The sequence below is a fragment of the Bombina bombina genome, chromosome 6, assembly GCF_027579735.1.
Source record: "Bombina bombina isolate aBomBom1 chromosome 6, aBomBom1.pri, whole genome shotgun sequence".
NCBI lineage: Eukaryota > Metazoa > Chordata > Amphibia > Anura > Bombinatoridae > Bombina > Bombina bombina.
The window spans coordinates 810,691,886-810,713,479 of NC_069504.1; the positions used below are offsets into that span (position 1 = coordinate 810,691,886).

Sequence of the window (21,594 nt, forward strand, 5' to 3'; positions counted from 1 at the left end):
CTATCAGTGTCGCCTTGGGATCCCTGGACCTGGATCCGTAACACGGAAGCTTGGCGTTCTGGCGAGACGCCATGAGATCCAGTTCTGGTTTGCCCCAACGATGAATCAGTTGTGCAAATGCCTCCAGATGTTCCCACTCTCCCGGATGAAAAGTCTGACGACTTAGAAAATCCGCCTCCCAGTGCTCTACACCTGGGATATGGATAGCTGATAGGTGACAAGAGTGAATCTCTGCCCAGCTAATTATTTTTGAAACTTCTAACATCTCTAGGGAACTTCTCGTTCCCCCTTGATGGTTGATGTAAGCTACAGTCGTGATGTTGTCCGACTGAAATCTGATGTACCTCAGAGTTGCTAACTGAGGCCAAGCCTGAAGAGCCTTGAATATCGCTCTTAGTTCCAGAATATTTAATGGAAGGAGAGACTCCTCCTGAGTCCACGATCCCTGAGCCTTCAGGGAGTTCCAGACTGCACCCCAACCTAGAAGGCTGGCATCTGTCGTAACAATTGTCCAATCTGGCCTGCGAAAGGTCATACCTTTGGACAGATGGACCCGAGATAGCTACCAGAGAAGAGAATCCCTGGTCTCTTGGTCCAGATTCAGTTGAGGGGACAAATCTGTGTAATCCCCGCTCCACTGACTAAGCATGCATAGTTGCAGCGGTCTGAGATGTAAGCGTGCAAACGGCACTATGTCCATTGCCGCTACCATTAAGCCGATTACTTCCATACACTGAACCACCGAAGGGCGCGGAATGGAATGAAGAACCCGGCAGGAATTTAGAAGCTTTGATAACCTGGACTCCGTCAGGTGAATTTTCATTTCTACAGAATCTATCAGAGTCCCTAGAAAGGAAACTCTTGTGAGTGGGGATAGAGAACTCTTTTCCTCGTTCACTTTCCACCCATGCGACCACAGAAATGCCAGTACTACGTCCGTATGAGACTTGGCAATTTGGAAGTTTGACGTCTGTATCAGGATGTCGTCTAAATAAGGGGCTACTGCTATGCCCCGCGGCCTTAGGACCGCCATAAGTGACCCTAGAACCTTCGTGAAGATTCTTGGGGCTGTAGCTAATCCCAAGGGAAGAGCTACAACTGGTAATGCCTGTCTTAAAAGGCAAACCTGAGAAACCGATGATGATCTTTGTGTATCGGAATGTGAAGATAAGCATCCTTTAGATCCACTGTAGTCATATATTGACCCTCCTGGATCAGTGGTAAAATGGTACGAATAGTTTCCATCTTGAACGACGTAACTTTGAGGAATTTGTTTAAGATCTTTAGATCCAAAATTGGTCTGAAGGTTCCCTCTTTTTTGGGAACCACAAACAGATTTGAGTAAAAACCCTGTCCCTGTTCCTCCTTTGGAACTGGATGGATCACTCCCATAACTAGGAGGACTCGTACACAGTGTAAGAATGCCTCCCTCTTTATCTGGTGTGCAGATAATTGTGAAAGGTGAAATCTCCCTTTTGGGGGGGAAGCTTTGAAGTCCAGAAGATATCCCTGGGATATAATTTCCAACGCCCAGGGATCCTGAACATCTCTTGCCCACGCCTGGGCAAAGAGTGAAAGTCTGCCCCCTACTAGATCCGTTCCCGGATAGGGGGCCGTTCCTTCATGCTGTCTTAGAGGCAGCAGCAGGCTTTTTTACCTGCTTACCTTTTTTCCATGTAAGGTTTGGTCTCCAGACCGTCTTGGATTGAGCAAAAGTTCCCTCTTGTTTATTATTAGAGGAAGTTGATGCCGCACCTGCCTTGAAGTTTTGAAAGGCACGAAAATTAGACTGTTTGGCCCTAGATTTGGACCTGTCCTGAGGAAGGGCATGACCTTTTCCTCCAGTGATATCAGCAATAATCTCCTTCAACCAGGCCCGAATAGGGTCTGCCCCTTGAAGGGAATGTTAAGTAGCTTAGATTTTGAAGTCACGTCAGCTGACCATGATCTAAGCCATAGCGCTCTGCGCGCCTGTATAGCAAAACCAGAATTCTTAGCCGTTAGTTTAGTCAAATGAACAATGGCATCAGAATAAAAGAATTGGCTAGCTTAAGTGCTCTAAGTTTGCCAAGTATGTCATCCAATGGAGTCCCTACCTGTAAAGCCTCTTCCAGAGACTCAAACCAGTACGCCGCAGCAGCAGTGACAGGGGCAATGCATGCAAGGGGCTGTAGGATAAAACCTTGTTGAATAAATATTTTCTTAAGGTAACCTCTAATTTTTTATCCATTGGATCTAAAAAAAAAAGCACAACTGTCCTCGACAGGGATAGTAGTACGCTTTACTAGAGTAGAAACTGCTCCCTCCACCTTAGGGACTGTCTGCCATAAGTCCCATGTGGTGGCGTCTATTGGAAACATTTTTCTAAAAATAGGAGGGGAAGAGAACGGCACACCTGGTCTATCCCATTCCTTATTAATAATTTCTGTAAACCTTTTAGGTATTTGGAAAAACATCAGTACACACCGGCACTGCAAAGTATTTATCCAGTCTACACAATTTCTCTGGCACTGCAATGGTATCACAGTCATTCAGAGCAGCTAAAACCTCCCTAAGCAACACGCGGAGGTGTTAAAGCTTAAATTTAAATGTAGAAATATTAGAATCAGGTATCTTTCCTGAGTCATTAACATCACCCACTGACTGAAGCTCTCTTTCCTCAGCTTCTGCATATTGTGAGGCAGTATCAGACATGGTTCTTAAAGCGTCAGTATGCTCTGCATTTTGTCTCACCCCAGAGCTATCTCGCTTACCTCTAAGTTCAGGTAGTCTGGCTAATACCGCTGACAGTGTATTATCCATGACTGCCGCCATGTCTTGTAAAGTAAACGCTATGGGCGCCCTAGATGTACTTGGCGCCATTTGAGCGTGAGTCCCTTAAGCGAGAGTCAAAGGGTCTGACACGTGGGGAAAGTTAGTCGGCATAACTTCCCCCTTGTCAGATTCCTCTGGTGATACATTTTTTAAAGACAGAAAATTATCTTTATTGCATAAAATGAAATCAGTACATTTGGTACACATTCTAAGAAGGGGTTCCACCATGGCTTTTAAACATAATAAACAAGGAGTTTCTTCTATGTCAGACATGTTTATACAGAATAGCAATGAGACTAGCAAGCTTGGAAAACACTTTAAATCAAGTTAACAAGCAAATATAAAAAACGGTACAGTGCCTTTAAGAGAAACAAATTTTGTCAGAATTTGAAAAACAGTGAAAAAATGCAGTAAATCAAACAAAATTTTTACAGTGTGTATAATAGGCTAACCGAGCATTGCACCCACTTGCAAATGGATGATTAACCCCTTAGTTCAAAAAACGGATCAAAAAAACGAAATAGACGTTTTTTAACAGTCACAACCAACTGTCACAGCAAGCTGTGGCCCTACCTTCCCCAATAAACGACTTTGGAAAGCCTTTGGGCCCTTTAGAGATGTCCTATAGCATTCAGAGGGCCTTTGAGGGAAGCTGGATGTCACAGTTTGTAATTTTAACTGCACAAACTGTAACTTTTATACTACAACAGTGGAAATTGTTTCTAGTCAAAATTTAAGCCAGCCATGTGGAAAAAACTAGGCCCCAATAAAGTTTTATCACCAAAGCATATATAAAAACGATTAAACATGCCAGCAAACGTTTTATATTGTAAATATCATAAGGGTATTACCCCTGAGAGTAAGCATGATACCAGTCGTTATTAAATCACTGTATTCAGGCTTAACTTACATTAATCCGGTATCGGCAGCATTTTCTAGTGTTTTCCATCTCTAGAAAAAATTATAACTGCACATACCTGATAGCAGAATAAACTGCACGCCATTCTCTCGCTGAAGTTACCTCATCTGTGTAATCCCCTCAGACATATGTGAGAATAGCAATGGATCTTAGTTACAACCTGCTAAGATCATAGAAACCTCAGGCAGATTCTTCTTCTATTTACTGCCTGAGATAAAATAGCACAACTCCGGTACTATTTAAAAATAACAAACTTTTGATTGAAGAAAATAAACTAGCTATATTTAACCACTCTCCTCTACAACGTCCTAGCTTGTTGAGAGTTGCAAGAGAATGACTGGCTATGACAGTTAGGGGAGGAGCTATATTACAGCTCTGCTGTGGGTGTCCTCTTGCAACTTCCTGTTGGGAATGAGAATATCCCACAAGTAATGGATGATCCGTGGACTGGATACACCTTACAAGAGAAATCTGGTTTTACTGGATAATGCATTTAATTTAACCAACTCAACTCAGCTCTATAAAAGGGGATAGGAGTGAAAACTAAACAAGAAACAGGAAAAGGGGTGGGATACGCACAAGCTTAAGCAGGGAATGAGTCAGTCTGTTAGAGTAGACCAGTTAATGATGGCTCTCCATCATTGATGGAGGGAGAAACACAAGAAGAATTGTTTACAAGAGATGATACTGACATATGATTAATAGATCCTAAATGACCAAATGTTCTGTTTGTTTAATTATTTTTACTTTTTGGTAATAAGAAAATTAGTTATGTGATGATTGTCTTTTATGAGAAACATATCAGGTATGATATCTTAGTTTTGAGACCTTATTGTATAATGAAGATATAAAAGACAGAAACGAGAACTTAAAAATTGAATACAGTAATTATTGTATTTCAACACCTGATGAGACGATATTGTAACCAACTGTATAAGACATGTGTTATGTTTAACGATGTTATTTCAATAAAAATTATTTTAACATAAAAACAAACAATAAAACCCCCAATAAAAGTACATAATCTGTTACTAAGAACGGATCCTCATTGAGCCATCAATAAAATAAATAACTCCTCACACTAACAGGGACTGCAAAAACTGCCATAAAAACCTGCACCCTGACAGGAATAATAAAAAATGTCCCCCTGCAGCTTTTCAGCTGAATAAGGGCCAAATTGTTCCCTGCTTACATAGAAAAATAAAACTGGCACTTACATTAACATTTATCTGTCCGGAAGTAGGACAGCTCACGTGGTTTGAGAGTATGCCATCCCTCACATGGACCTGTGGAAATACAGAAAGACTGAGTAAATAGGGCAGCAAAATGTTTTGGGAAAACGCAGTGAGGATTGTACCCCACAAGTTCCCAGTTGCTCAAATGCCACCACTGCCCTACTGAAGAGACTGACATGGGCTAAGGCTAGACCCTTTAGAAAGATTAGAGCAAACCTACTCTGCTTTTAAAATAAAAAAAAATCTTGATTGTAGATCAGACACCAAAATTTCACCTCCAAATGCACCGCAGGCAAAGAGAATGACTGGGGATTATGGGTAAGGGAAGTGACATATATAACAGCTTTGCTGTAGTGCTCTTTGCCTCCTCCTGCTGTCCAGGAGTGATATTCCAACTAGTAATTGATGATTCTGTGGACTCACCATATCTTAGGAAAGAAATTAACATTGTATTGCTTATCTCTTCTATACCCTACAGCTTGTCAATAGCCTATACATAAATATAGACATTTTCAGTATAGGTGGGGATACCACAGGCTAAATCAGCTATTTCAAAATGTCAAAAGAAGGGAAAATGAGCTATTAGTAAACAATATAATACACTCCAGCAGGTAAAATGTATCAATGAGAACAAATGAAAGGGGAGAAAAAAAATGGGTAAACTGTCCTTTTAAAATGCGTTACCTTATGTAGACTTTTTTTTACATAGTCATGACCATTTATTTTTATCTAGGACTTAAAAGCTTACATTGATTCTATACATTTTGTTGCAATTAGGGTTCAACTAAGCTAGCTTAAAAATATACAGAATGTCTTGTGCTACCCAATAACTGTAACAGTAGAAATAATATGGAGTCCCCATTACTTACTGGTGCTGTTTTTGAAACTTGAGACGTTAGCTTGTTTTGCCTGTTGGTACACTCCTTTAAGTAGGGTCTGTTTAAAAGATACAATTTGTTAAATGTAGAGCAACAACTATGCAACATGGTTATTTAGGGCTGATCATGGGTGCTTGTGAAATAGGTAAAATTGGAAAGCTATGCCATATCTGTGGTGCTACAATATTTACACCATGCTCTTGTAAATGCAGGAGATATAGTGTTTTCAATGTACCATTATGATCATTTTTTAGAGCACTGGGAAAACAAGTAGATTCCAAGCACTGCAGTGTCCTCCATCGATGATTTTCCAGTAGGTGGGGCAGGTTGATACTTTGCTATGTTATAACATTTTCTGTTATTTATAAATGTTACTTAAATGGCCATTGTCGAAAACAATTACATGCTCTAACGGATTAGAGCAGTGATGGTGAACCTTGGCACTCCAGATGTTTCATAACTACATTTCCCATGATGCTCGACTTGACTGCAAAGGGCCTAAGCATCATGGGAAATGTACTTCTGAAAGATCTGGGGTTCCAAGGTTCTCCATCAATAGATTACAGCATGTAATTTTTGGACTATAAGGGCCCTTAAAATGACAGTAGCGGTAAAATTTAATTTTCATGATTAACATATAACATGCAATTTTAAGCAACTTAGCAATTTACTTCCATTATCTAGTTTGCTTCATTCTCTTAATATCCTATATAATAAAAGACCACGTATGTTTGTCTTGCGGTCTCTACTGCGCATGACTGCATCTGAAAAACATAACTGGCCTTTTATTATATAGGATATTAAGAGAATGAAGCAAATAAGATAATAGAAGTAAATTGGAAAGTTGCTTAAAATTGCATGTTATATGTGAATAATAAAAATTTAATTTTGCCTTTACTGTCTTTTTAAGGGCCCTTATTGTCCAAAAATTACATGCTGTAATCCAGTGATGGTGAACCTTGGAACCCCAGATCTTAACATTGAAATCATCAGTGTCGGCATTTGTGGAGCGTGTCTGCTGCGAGGTCAGTGGCGCATGTGAGGTCTGGTCCGTGACAATCAGTGGAGCATGAGTTGAATTAGAAAGGCCGGATGGCCCGTTATGGGGCCGTGGCAAAGTGGGAGTGAGCGAGAGAGAGCAAAAGAGAGGGGGGGTGAAAGAGAGAGCAAAAGAGAGGGGGAGAGAGAGCAAAAGAGGAGGGGAGAGAGAGAGAGCAAAAGAGGAAGGGAGAGAGAGAGCAAAAGAGGAAGGGAGAGAGAGAGAGAGCAAAAGAGAGGGGGGAGAGAGCAAAAGAGAGGGGGGAGAGAGAGCGCGCGCAAGGGGTGGGACCACTGTACTGCAAAAAATGGCCTGTGTACACGGGCTTTAGGACTAGTAGTTTATTAAAAGGCATACCTAGGAAGGTTTAGGAGCAGCAATGCCCTGAAGTGCATTGCTACTCCTTTACCAACAAATACCAAGAGAACAAAGCATAATTAAATAATAGAAGTCAAATTTGAAAGTCTAAAAAACATAATTTATGTAAGAACTTACCTGATAAATTCATTTCTTTCATATTAGCAAGAGTCCATGAGCTAGTGACGTATGGGATATACATTCCTACCAGGAGGGGCAAAGTTTCCCAAACCTCAAAATGCCTATAAATACACCCCTCACCACACCCACAATTTAACGAATAGCCAAGAAGTGGGGTGATAAGAAAAAAGTGCGAAAGCATATAAAATAAGGAATTGGAATAATTGTGCTTTATACAAAAAAATCATAACCACCCCAAAAAAAGGGCGGGCCTCATGGACTCTTGCTAATATGAAAGAAATGAATTTATCAGGTAAGTTCTTACATAAATTATGTTTTCTTTCATGTAATTAGCAAGAGTCCATGAGCTAGTGACGTATGGGATAATGATTACCCAAGATGTGGATCTTTCCACACAAGAGTCACTAGAGAGGGAGGGATAAAATAAAGACAGCCAATTCCTGCTGAAAATAATCCACACCCAAAATAAAGTTTAACGAAAAACATAAGCAGAAGATTCAAACTGAAACCGCTGCCTGAAGTACTTTTCTACCAAAAACTGCTAAAGAAGAAGAAAATACATCAAAATGGTAGAATTTAGTAAAAGTATGCAAAGAGGACCAAGTTGCTGCTTTGCAAATCTGATCAACCGAAGCTTCATTCCTAAACGCCCAGGAAGTAGAAACTGACCTAGTAGAATGAGCTGTAATTCTCTGAGGCGGAGTTTTACCCGACTCAACATAGGCAAGATGAATTAAAGATTTCAACCAAGATGCCAAAGAAATGGCAGAAGCTTTCTGGCCTTTTCTAGAACCGGAAAAGATAACAAATAGACTAGAAGTCTTTCTGAAAGATTTAGTAGCTTCAACATAATATTTCAAAGCTCTAACAACATCCAAAGAATGCAACGATTTCTCCTTAGAATTCTTAGGATTAGGACATAATGAAGGAACCACAATTTCTCTACTAATGTTGTTGGAATTTACAACTTTAGGTAAAAATTCAAAAGAAGTTCGCAACACCGCCTTATCCTGATGAAAAATCAGAAAAGGAGACTCACAAGAAAGAGCAGATAATTCAGAAACTCTTCTGGCAGAAGAGATGGCCAAAAGGAACAAAACTTTCCAAGAAAGTAATTTAATGTCCAATGAATGCATAGGTTCAAACGGAGGAGCTTGAAGAGCCCCCAGAACCAAATTCAAACTCCAAGGAGGAGAAATTGACTTAATGACAGGTTTTATACGAACCAAAGCTTGTACAAAACAATGAATATCAGGAAGAATAGCAATCTTTCTGTGAAAAAGAACAGAAAGAGCAGAGATTTGTCCTTTCAAAGAACTTGCGGATAAACCTTTATCTAAACCATCCTGAAGAAACTGTAAAATTCTCGGAATTCTGAAAGAATGCCAAGAAAAATGATGAGAAATACACCAAGAAATATAAGTCTTCCAGACTCTATAATATATCTCTCTAGATACAGATTTACGAGCCTGTAACATAGTATTAATCACAGCGTCAGAGAAACCTCTTTGACGAAGAATCAAGCGTTCAATCTCCATACCTTTAAATTTAAGGATTTCAGATCCTGATGGAAAAAAGGACCTTGTGACAGAAGGTCTGGTCTTAACGGAAGAGTCCACGGTTGGCAAGAGGCCATCCGGACAAGATCCGCATACCAAAACCTGTGAGGCCATGCCGGAGCTACCAGCAGAACAAACGAGCATTCCTTCAGAATCTTGGAGATTACTCTTGGAAGAAGAACTAGAGGCGGAAAGATATAGGCAGGATGATACTTCCAAGGAAGTGATAATGCATCCACTGCCTCCGCCTGAGGATCCCGGGATCTGGACAGATACCTGGGAAGTTTCTTGTTTAGATGGGACGCCATCAAATCTATTTCTGGAAGTTCCCACATTTGAACGATCTGAAGAAATACCTCTGGGTGAAGAGACCATTCGCCCGGATGCAACGTTTGGCGACTGAGATAATCCGCTTCCCAATTGTCTACACCTGGGATATGAACCGCAGAGATTAGACAGGAGCTGGATTCCGCCCAAACCAAAATTTGAGATACTTCTTTCATAGCCAGAGGACTGTGAGTTCCTCCTTGATGATTGATGTATGCCACAGTTGTGACATTGTCTGTCTGAAAACAAATGAACGATTCTCTCTTCAGAAGAGGCCAAAACTGAAGAGCTCTGAAAATTGCACGGAGTTCCAAAATATTGATCGGTAATCTCACCTCCTGAGATTCCCAAACTCCTTGTGCCGTCAGAGATCCCCACACAGCTCCCCAACCTGAGAGACTTGCATCTGTTGAAATTACAGTCCAGGTCGGAAGCAAAAAAGAAGCCCCCTGAATTAAACGATGGTGATCTGTCCACCACGTTAGAGAGTGTCGAACAATCGGTTTTAAAGATATTAATTGAGATATCTTTGTGTAATCCTTGCACCATTGATTCAGCATACAAAGCTGAAGAGGTCGCATGTGAAAACGAGCAAAGGGGATCGCGTCCGATGCAGCAGTCATAAGACCTAGAATCTCCATGCATAAGGCTACCGATGGGAATGATTGTGACTGAAGGTTTCGACAAGCTGCCATCAGTTTTAGACGCCTCTTGTCTGTTAAAGACAGAGTCATGGACACTGAATCTATTTGGAAACCCAGAAAGGTTACCCTTGTCTGAGGAATCAATGAACTTTTTGGTAAATTGATCCTCCAACCATGATCTTGAAGAAACAACACAAGTCGATTCGTATGAAATTCTGCTAAATGTAAAGACTGAGCAAGTACCAAGATATCGTCCAAATAAGGAAATACCACAATACCCTGTTCTCTGATTACAGACAGAAGGGCACCGAGAACCTTTGTAAAAATTCTTGGAGCTGTAGCAAGGCCAAACGGCAGAGCCACAAACTGGTAATGCTTGTCCAGAAAAGAGAATCTCAGGAACCGATAATGATCCGGATGAATCGGAATATGCAGATATGCATCCTGTAAATCTATTGTGGACATATAATTCCCTTGCTGAACAAAAGGCAAGATAGTCCTTACAGTTACCATCTTGAACGTTGGTATCCTTACATAACGATTCAATATTTTTAGATCCAGAACTGGTCTGAAGGAATTCTCCTTCTTTGGTACAATGAAGAGATTTGAATAAAACCCCATCCCCTGTTCCTGAACTGGAACTGGCATAATTACTCCAGTCAACTCTAGATCTGAAACACAATTCAGAAATGCTTGAGCTTTTACTGGATTTACTGGGACACGGGAAAGAAAAAATCTCTTTGCAGGAGGTCTCATCTTGAAACCAATTCTGTACCCTTCTGAAACAATGTTCTGAATCCAAAGATTGTGAACAGAATTGATCCAAATTTCTTTGAAAAAACGTAACCTGCCCCCTACCAGCTGAGCTGGAATGAGGGCCGCACCTTCATGTGGACTTAGAAGCAGGCTTTGCCTTTCTGGCTGGCTTGGATTTATTCCAGATTGGAGATGGTTTCCAAACTGAAACTGCTCCTGAGGATGAAGGATCAGGTTTTTGTTCTTTGTTGAAACGAAAGGAACGAAAACGATTATTAGCTCTGTTTTTACCCTTAGATTTTTTATCCTGTGGTAAAAAAGTTCCTTTCCCACCAGTAACAGTTGAAATAATAGAATCCAACTGAGAACCAAATAATTTGTTACCCTGGAAAGAAATGGAAAGTAGAGTTGATTTAGAAGCCATATCAGCATTCCAAGTCTTAAGCCATAAAGCTCTTCTAGCTAAAATAGCTAGAGACATAAACCTGACATCAACCCTGATAATATCAAAGATGGCATCACAGATAAAATTATTAGCATGCTGAAGAAGAATAATAATATCATGAGAATCATGATGTGTTACTTGTTGCGCTAAGGTTTCCAACCAAAAAGTTGAAGCTGCAGCAACATCAGCCAAAGATATAGCAGGTCTAAGAAGATTACCTGAACACAGATAAGCTTTTCTTAGAAAGGATTCAATTTTCCTATCTAAAGGATCCTTAAACAAAGTACCATCTGACGTAGGAATAGTAGTACGTTTAGCAAGGGTAGAAATAGCCCCATCAACTTTAGGGATTTTGTCCCAAAATTCTAATCTGTCAGACGGCACAGGATATAATTGCTTAAAACGTTTAGAAGGAGTAAATGAATTACCCAATTTATCCCATTCTTTGGAAATTACTGCAGAAATAGCATTAGGAACAGGAAAAACTTCTGGAATAACCACAGGAGATTTAAATACCTTATCCAAACGTTTAGAATTAGTATCAAGAGGACCAGAATCCTCTATTTCTAAAGCAATTAGAACTTCTTTAAGTAAAGAACGAATAAATTCCATTTTAAATAAATATGAAGATTTATCAGCATCAACCTCTGAGACAGAATCCTCTGAACCAGAAGAGTCATCAGAATCAGAATGATGACGTTCATTTAAAAATTCATCTGTAGGGAGAGAAGTTTTAAAAGATTTTTTACGTTTACTAGAAGGAGAAATAACAGACATAGCCTTCTTTATGGATTCAGAAACAAAATCTCTTATGTCATCAGGAACATTCTGCACCTTAGATGTTGAAGGAACTGCAACAGGCAATGGTACTTTACTAAAGGAAATATTATCTGCATTAACAAGTTTGTCATGACAATCAATACAAACAACAGCTGGAGGAATAGCTACCAAAAGTTTACAGCAGATACACTTAGCTTTGGTAGATCCAGCACTAGACAGCGATTTTCCTGTAGTATCTTCTGACTCAGATGCAACGTGAGACATCTTGCAATATGTAAGAGAAAAAACAACAACATATAAGGCAAAATTGATCAAATTCCTTAAATGACAGTTTCAGGAATGGGAAAAAATGCCAAAGAACAAGCTTCTAGCAACCAGAAGCAATGAAAAATGAGACTTAAATAATGTGGAGACAAAAGCGACGCCCATATTTTTTAGCGCCAAATAAGACGCCCACATTATTTGGCGCCTAAATGCTTTTTGGCGCCAAAAATGACGCCACATCCGGAACGCCGACATTTTTGGCGCAAAATAACGTCAAAAAATGACGCAACTTCCGGCGACACGTATGACGCCGGAAACGGAAAAGAATTTTTTCGCCAAAAAAGTCTGCGCCAAGAATGACGCAATAAAATGAAGCATTTTCAGCCCCCGCGAGCCTAACAGCCCACAGGGAAAAAAGTCAAATTTTTGAAGGTAAGAAAAAATGATTAAATCAAATGCATTATCCCAAATATGAAACTGACTGTCTGAAAAATAAGGAAAGTTGAACATTCTGAGTCAAGGCAAATAAATGTTTGAATACATATATTTAGAACTTTATAAACAAAGTGCCCAACCATAGCTTAGAGTGTCACAGAAAATAAGATTTACTTACCCCAGGACACTCATCTACATGTTTGTAGAAAGCCAAACCAGTACTGAAACGAGAATCAGCAGAGGTAATGGTATATATAAGAGTATATCGTCGATCTGAAAAGGGAGGTAAGAGATGAATCTCTACGACCGATAACAGAGAACCTATGAAATAGACCCCGTAGAAGGAGATCACTGCATTCAAATAGGCAATACTCTCCTCACATCCCTCTGACATTCACTGCACGCTGAGAGGAAAACCGGGCTCCAACTTGCTGCGGAGCGCATATCAACGTAGAATCTAGCACAAACTTACTTCACCACCTCCATCGGAGGCAAAGTTTGTAAAAACTGAATTGTGGGTGTGGTGAGGGGTGTATTTATAGGCATTTTGAGGTTTGGGAAACTTTGCCCCTCCTGGTAGGAATGTATATCCCATACGTCACTAGCTCATGGACTATTGCTAATTACATGAAAGAAATACATTCTATATGTTAAGCAAGAAAATGTCCCTTTATGTTATCAAAAGCACAAATTAATTGCATAATAATTTTACATAAATCGATTTAATGATATCTTGAGCAACAATTGAAAACAAATTATCAGCTTTTTTTAGCTTAATATTGGCTTAAATTTTGGCAGAGTGGTCAGTAAAATCAGCTGGGTGGTGTGGGGGAACACTGCAGTGTAAGTATATAATGCTTACCTATGATTTTATGATAAAATATACAAGCGTCTGCATGATGTACAATGCATATATGGTGACCGTAAGGTCTTGCCTTACTTACTTTGGGTTATTCTGAGGTTTGAGTTTCCCTTTTGCAGTCAGGTACTCAATCAACTTTTGCCGACGAGCTTCTGTAGGAAAGAAGATCAAAATAAAAAATAGTTATTTCAAAATAAAAGTTTATTATGAATAAGGAATCATATCTGTATATTATAAATGAAAAAGGGTGGAACATGCACACAAAAAATCACAGAAAAGTCAAAAGGGACCCTAAAGTATTTTTTTCCTTCAAAGAGGGTGTTTTAAAATATATTGATTTATTTAAATTTCTCCTTTATGGGGCTGTTACTGTCCTTGATAAACTGCATCAATGTTAGCTAGTGAACAACAAATGCTTTCAGTATGACTTTTACACTAATATACATTTGCTGTTCTTTTTAAAATAAACAGGGCAACTTTTTATCAGGCAAAAATATTTTCACATACTTAAAATGGACAGGAAACCCCAAGATTTTCTTTAGTGATTCAGAAAGAACATACAATTTTAATCCACTTCCCAATTTACTTCTATTATCAAATTTGCTTAATTCTCTAGTTATCCTTTGCTGAAGGAACATTAGTAGCTAGCGTAACACATCTGGTTAGCTAACCACAAGAGACAAATGTGTGCAGGCTCAAATCACCAGCTAGCTCCCACTAGTGTGGGATATGTGCGTATTCTTTTTCAAACAAAAGATTCTAACAGAACAAAGCCAATTAGAAAATAGGAGTGAATTTGAAAGTGTCTTAAAATAACATGCTCTATCTGAATCATGCAAGTTTAATTTTGACTTTCCAATCCCTTTAATTACTGTTCTCTCACATTCATAATAGTTTTTATTTAAAAAATTTAAAAAGGTACACAAGGAGTCACATTCAAAAACCCTTTAGACTAAAGTTAAAGGAGCATTGAAGACCTTGTGTTTGAGTAATATTTTTATTTTTTCCCCAATTGCCTGAACCGGTATCTGATTTGCAGCTTACAGAATTTGCTTTCTGGCCTCCACAGGGAGCACAATTTTACATTAAAGCAAGTGGTGTTTAATTTCCTTTTAACTTTGATGTGATGGAATGTGAAATGCTGTTGTCTGAACATCAAAAGAAAGCCTAGTGTTTGTTTGTTTGTTTTTTAATGATGAATTTCCCTTTACAGAAGAGGTATGAATTGCACAGAAGATACTCTATACTGAAAATATCAATACTGTAGTAACGGGTGACAAAATCTAAGGGAGAGATGGGTATCAAAATGTTAGATAAGGAAGTGTTTGTTTATATAGAGTGGTAAGATATTTATATGTGTTCTTCCTGCGACATCAGCCCATTTAAACAGGCTGTGGCTTCAGAAAGCAGAACCAGCACGTATATACAGGTGGCCCTCGTTTTACAACAGTTCAATTTACACCGTTTCAGAATAACAACCTTTTTTTACAGTCATGTGACTGCTATTGAAAAGCATTGAGAAGCAGTGCATTTATTAAAATAGCCAGTAGGTGGGGCTGTCAGTTGTGTTGCAGCAAAGCCAAGCAAGCTGAAATTAATCAGTTTAACCAGACCTGAGCTATCGAGCAGATTTCAAAGGAACAAGATCTTCCTGTCTATAAATCAGTCCAGATTGGAATGCATAGAAAGAACTGTTTGCAGAAAAATGCAAGTGAAGTCTGTGTTGTGTGATTATTTTATTAGGTTTATAATGCTGTTTAGCATTATAAACCTAAGTTTCATTTAACTTAGTTTAATTATATATTCTGTGTTGTGTGATTATTTTATTAAGTTTATAATGCTGTTTAGCATTTAAAGTCTTCATTTCAAAGCTTTAAAAATAATGTATTAGGTGTTACTTATTATAATTTTGAGAGGGGCCTGGAACCTATCTCCCTCACTTCCCATTGACTTACATTATAAACTGGGTTTCAATTTACAACGTTTCGATTTACAACCATTCCTTCTGGAACCTAACCCCGGCGTAAACTGAGGGCTACCTGTATATATATATATATATATATATATATATATATATATATATATATATATATATATATATATATATATATATATATATATATATATATATATATATATATAAATCAATGTAAATATTTGCATTGGAAATTAGCACATCTAGGCAAGTATCCCCGCTTGCTTTTCTCCAGAAATAACTCAGATACAATGTTACCAATGCACAAGAGAATTCTGGGTAAGTTATGCAAATTAGATATGCAAATTCTTAGTTTAACACAGCTATCCTTTTAACAAGATTATTACAGCAAAACCAGAAATCACTCAATAGACAGCCTGTTTCATTCTTTTTGGAACTCATCAGTAGGAGATAGATTTCTGGCTGCTGCATTGGTAAAGCTATTTTCAAGGTTAAACCAAAATTCATTAAAATTAAGGGGGGAGATAAAAAACTGAAATTAAAATCCTCCATGTCTCAAAATTAAATCAATGTAAATATTTGCATAGGAAATTAGCACATATAGGCAAGTATCCCCGCTTGCTTTTCCCCAGAAATAACTCATATACAATGTTACCAATGCACAAGAGAATTCTGGGTAAGTTATGCAAATTAGATATGCAAATTCTCAGTTTATATATATATATATAAAACTGAGAAGAAAGTCCCAAAGGCAAAGTTATAAAATAAAAAACGTTATTCCATTCCAAAAGGATGAAAAAAAACAGGGGGTCCCAGTAACTCTCAGTAAAACAGCACAGGTGTACTGCTGGCTGACATGTTTCCGCTAAAGAGCCGTAATCATAGCTAATACAGCACACCTGTGCTACCTATTTAAAAGCAAGACTAAATACCCATTGGTCATATATGTAGCCCAATACCTGTGTGTTAAAGCTGAGGGTTAAAAGATATATTAACTCCTGAATAAACAGAACTACCTGAAAACTTGAATGTGCTGCATTCTTAGATATAACCCGTACTACAGGTTAATAGAAATTCAGGCTTAGATTAAAGGACGTAGGAAATGCAATATATACTACATAAATAGGTAAAAGCCTATGTTCATCCTTAAAGCTTCAAATATTAATCTGAAACAAACTCCTATAAACCTATACGAATCTATCAACATATAACATGAAAAGAAGAACATATATATTTCCCATATACGGTCAGCTGACAAATGCAACAAGGACAGTGCATATGTGAATATGCTATCAAATATAAAGCAAAATAGCAATCTAAAACTATGTAAAATGAACAAAACTTTCCAAATCAGTGTGTAAACAAACTGTGAACATCCTCATGTAATAAACACTCTTTCTATGACAGATGTACTATCATATTAGAGCCAAAACTGAATATTTATCCTTTTCTCAAAAACGAGAGCATATTCACATTTACACAGTCAATAACAGATGACATAAAAAACTTGCTTTTTCTGCATGTAAAGATCTAAAATTATTCTGCAATATAATCAGCACTGGATTTTACATGAAAAATATATACACATGCTTAGCAAGAGATAAATGCAAAAGCACAAGATAATGCTAGTCCTAATCCATATTCATATGGATATGCTTGCTAATATTAAAAGGGTCACCTTTTAGTGGGGTTATTTAAGCTTAACTGGAGCTTTTTGTAAGTAGTTTAGATTTGTATAGGTTGAACTCGATGGATTTCAGTCTTTTTTTCATCCTTATCTACTATGTTACTATGTATATCAAAACCTAGAGAATTGATATGCAATGACATATTGGTGGCCTATACCTCAAAAAAGTACATATATATATATATATATATATATACAATAAACAAACAAAAGTGCACAAACATATATGTATAAACATAAATAAGTTTGAATATAAACATATTAGTGTGTAATGTGCCACCTGTTTGCATAGAATGAAGGACGCTATATTACATCCTTTTGTGATATCCTTACATAGTTATGTGAGGGACACCAAGGATGTGATTTGTCAGATGGAAGACATTTTTTGGGTTGTCACTAGTTATACTTGGTTGACAGTGGACGTCGTGGCTCTCTACTTGTCTATTCCTCATGAGGAGGGAATTAAGGCTGTTGTCTTCTTTTTGAATAACTATTCTAATTTTACGGCTGAGTTTGTAGGCTTTTTGTTGAGAGTCACAACGCTCCTGTTAACTCATAATTACTTCAGATTTGAGGGTAGGTTCTATCTCCAGAGGTGTGGAACAGCTATGGGGGCTAAGTTTGACCCCTCCTATGCCAACCTTTTTATGGGTTGGTGGGAGCTGTCTCACATCTATGGAGCTGAGAATACTCATAAGAACAGCATAGCGTATTATATACGCTTTATCAATGATCTGTTGTTCATTTGGCAAGGGCCCCATTTATATCTTGAGGATTTTATTCAAAACCTTAACAGTAATACAGTTGGTCTGAGATTCACATTTGAAAAGCAGGAAAAATCCATCAATTATTTGGATATCACATTGACAGGGATGGCGGACGGTAAGATCACTGTGAATCTTCAGTGAGTGCAGAATTATTAGGCAAGTTGTATTTTTGAGGATTAATTTTATTATTGAACAACAACCATGTTCTCAATGAACCCAAAAAACTCATTAATATCAAAGCTGAATAGTTTTGGAAGTAGTTTTTAGTTTGTTTTTGGTTATAGCTATTTTAGGGGGATATCTGTGTGTGCAGGTGACTATTACTGTGCATAATTATTAGGCAACTTAACAAAAATCAAATATATACCCATTTCAATTATTTATTTTTACCAGTGAAACCAATATAACATCTCAACATTCACAAATATACATTTCTGACATTCAAAAAAAAAAAAAAAAAATACAAGACCAATATAGCCACCTTTCTTTGCAAGTACACTCAAAAGCCTGCCATCCATGGATTCTGTCAGTGTTTTGATCTGTTCACCATCAACATTGCGTGCAGCAGCAACCACAGCCTCCCAGACACTGTTCAGAGAGGTGTACTGTTTTCCCTCCTTGTAAATCTCACATTTGATGATGGACCACAGGTTCTCAATGGGGCTCAGATCAGGTGAACAAGGAGGCCATGTCATTAGATTTTCTTCTTTTATACCCTTTCTTGCCAGCCACGCTGTGGAGTACTTGGACGCGTGTGATGGAGCATTGTCCTGCATGAAAATCATGTTTTTCTTGAAGGATGCAGACTTCTTCCTGTACCACTGCTTGAAGAAGGTGTCTTCCAGAAACTGGCAGTAGGACTGGGAGTTGAGCTTGACTCCATCCTCAACCCGAAAAGGCCCCACAAGCTCATCTTTGATGATACCAGCCCAAACCAGTACTCCACCTCCACCTTGCTGGCGTCTGAGTCGGACTGGAGCTCTCTGCCCTTTACCAATCCAGCCACGGGCCCATCCATCTGGCCCATCAGGACTCACTCTCATTTCATCAGTCCATAAAACCTTAGAAAAATCAGTCTTGAGATATTTCTTGGCCCAGTCTTGACGTTTCAGCTTGTGTGTCTTGTTCAGTGGTGGTCGTCTTTCAGCCTTTCTTACCTTGGCCATGTCTCTGAGTATTGCACACCTTGTGCTTTTGGGCACTCCAGTGATGTTGCAGCTCTGAAATATGGCCAAACTGGTGGCAAGTGGCATCTTGGCAGCTGCACGCTTGACTTTTCTCAGTTCATGGGCAGTTATTTTGCGTCTTGGTTTTTCCACACGCTTCTTGCGACCCTGTTGACTATTTTGAATGAAACGATTGATTGTTCGATGATCACGCTTCAGAAGCTTTGCAATTTTAAGAGTGCTGCATCCCTCTGCAAGATATCTCACTATTTTTGACTTTTCTGAGCCTGTCAAGTCCTTCTTTTGACCCATTTTGCCAAAGGAAAGGAAGTTGCCTAATAATTATGCACACCTGATATAGGGTGTTGATATCATTAGACCACACCCCTTCTCATTACAGAGATGCACATCACCTAATATGCTTAATTGGTAGTAGGCTTTCGAGCCTATACAGCTTGGAGTAAGACAACATGCATAAAGAGGATGATGTGGTCAAAATACTAATTTGCCTAATAATTCTGCACTCCCTGTATCTAGAAAGCCCATCACGAAAAATACCCTCTTGCATGCAAAAAGCAGCCATCCGCAGCATGTCCTCTTTGCGGTAGCAAAGGGGCAACTCATTCAATTCAAAAGGAATTGTACTGAGGAAACAATATACGAGCAATGTAAAGCAATAAGGGAGAGACTACAGGAAAGGGGTATTCTAAACATGTTATCAGCAGGGCACAGTCTCAGGTAGACCGAATAAATAGGACTACACTCCTGAAGAAGTAAAAAAATGACAGGACACCTATTATAGATAAACAAGAGAAGGTGACGTTTGTCACAGATAATAGTGACGAGTATAAAAGTATTTGCAGAATTGTAAAACAGAATTTATGCTTACCTGATAAATTACTTTCTCCAACGGTGTGTCCGGTCCACGGCGTCATCCATTACTTGTGGGATATTCTCCTCCCCTACAGGGAAAGGCAAGGAGAGCACACAGCAGAGCTGTCCATATAGCTCCCCCTCTAGCTCCGCCCCCCAGTCATTCGACCGACGGTTAGGAGAAAAAGGAGAAACTATAGGGTGCCGTGGTGACTGTAGTGTATAAAGACAAAAAAATTTTCAACCTGATTAGGAAAACCAGGGCGGGCCGTGGACCGGACACACCGTTGGAGAAAGTAATTTATCAGGTAAGCATAAATTCTGTTTTCTCCAACATTGGTGTGTCCGGTCCACGGCGTCATCCATTACTTGTGGGAACCAATACCAAAGCTTTAGGACACGGATGAAGGGAGGGAGCAAATCAGGTTACCTAAATGGAAGGCACCACGGCTTGCAAAACCTTTCTCCCAAAAATAGCCTCCGAAGAAGCATAAGTATCAAATTTGTAGAATTTGGCAAAAGTGTGCAGAGAATACCAAGTCGCTGCCTTACATATCTGATCAACAGAAGCCTTGTTCTTGTAGGCCCATGTGGAAGCCACAGCCCTAGTAGAGTGAGCTGTGATTCGGTCAGGAGGCTGTCGTCCGGCAGTCTCATAGGCCAATCGGATAATGCTTTTTAGCCAGAAAGAGAGAGAGGTAGCAGTAGCTTTTTGATCTCTCCTCTTACCAGAGTAAAAGACAAACAAAGATGAGGTTTGTCTAAAATCTTTTGTTGCTTCTAAATAGAACTTTAAAGCACGAACAACATCTAAATTGTGTAATAAACGTTCCTTCTTTGAAGCTGGTTTCGGACACAGAGAAGGAACAACTATTTCCTGGTTAATATTCTTGTTGGAAACAACTTTTGGAAGAAAACCAGGCTTAGTACGCAAAACAACCTTATCTGAATGGAAAACCAGATAGGGTGGATTACACTGCAAAGCAGATAATTCAGAAACTCTTCTAGCAGAAGAAATAGCACCCAAAAACAGTACTTTCCAAGATAATAACTTAATATTTATGGAATGTAAAGGTTCAAACGGAACCCCTTGAAGAACTGAAAGAACTAAATTTAGACTCCAAGGAGGAGTCATGGTTCTGTAAACAGGCTTGATTCTAACCAAAGCCTGAACAAAAGCTTGTACATCTGGCACAGCTGCCAGTCGTTTGTGTAACAAGACAGATAAAGCAGAAATCTGTCCCTTTAGAGAACTAGCGGACAACCCTTTATCCAAACCTTCTTGGAGAAAGGAGAGAATCCTTGGAATTTTTATTTTACTCCAGGAGAATCCCTTGGATTCACACCAACAGATATATTTACGCCATATTTTATGGTAAATCTTTCTAGTCACAGGTTTTCTGGCTTGGACCAGAGTATCTGTCACAGAATTCGAAAACCCACGTTTGGATAAAATCAAGCGTTCAATTTCCAAGCAGTCAGCTGCAGAGAAACTAGATTTGGATGTTCGAATGGACCTTGTACTAGAAGATCCTGTCTCAAAGGTAGCTTCCATGGTGGAGCCGATGACATATTCACCAGGTCTGCATACCAAGTCCTGCGTGGCCACGCAGGAGCTATCAGAATCACCGAGGCCTTTTCCTGTTTGATCCTGGCTATGAGCCTGGGAAGGAGAGGAAACGGTGGAAACACATACGCTAGGTTGAACGA

The 21,594-nt window shown here is 38.9% G+C and overlaps 1 protein-coding gene across 1 annotated transcript in view; it reads right to left on the reverse strand.

The window, feature by feature from the left end:
* LOC128664642 (cytoskeleton-associated protein 2-like) overlaps positions 1-21,594 on the reverse strand; it is a 112,971-nt gene that overhangs the window by 71,485 nt on the left and 19,892 nt on the right. Inside the window, exons 2-3 of the mRNA XM_053719456.1 lie at positions 13,538-13,607; positions 5,838-5,904 (exon numbers count right to left, since the gene is read on the reverse strand). Coding sequence (XP_053575431.1) covers positions 5,838-5,904; positions 13,538-13,607 — 137 coding nt within the window. The remainder of the gene's footprint in view (positions 1-5,837; positions 5,905-13,537; positions 13,608-21,594) is intronic.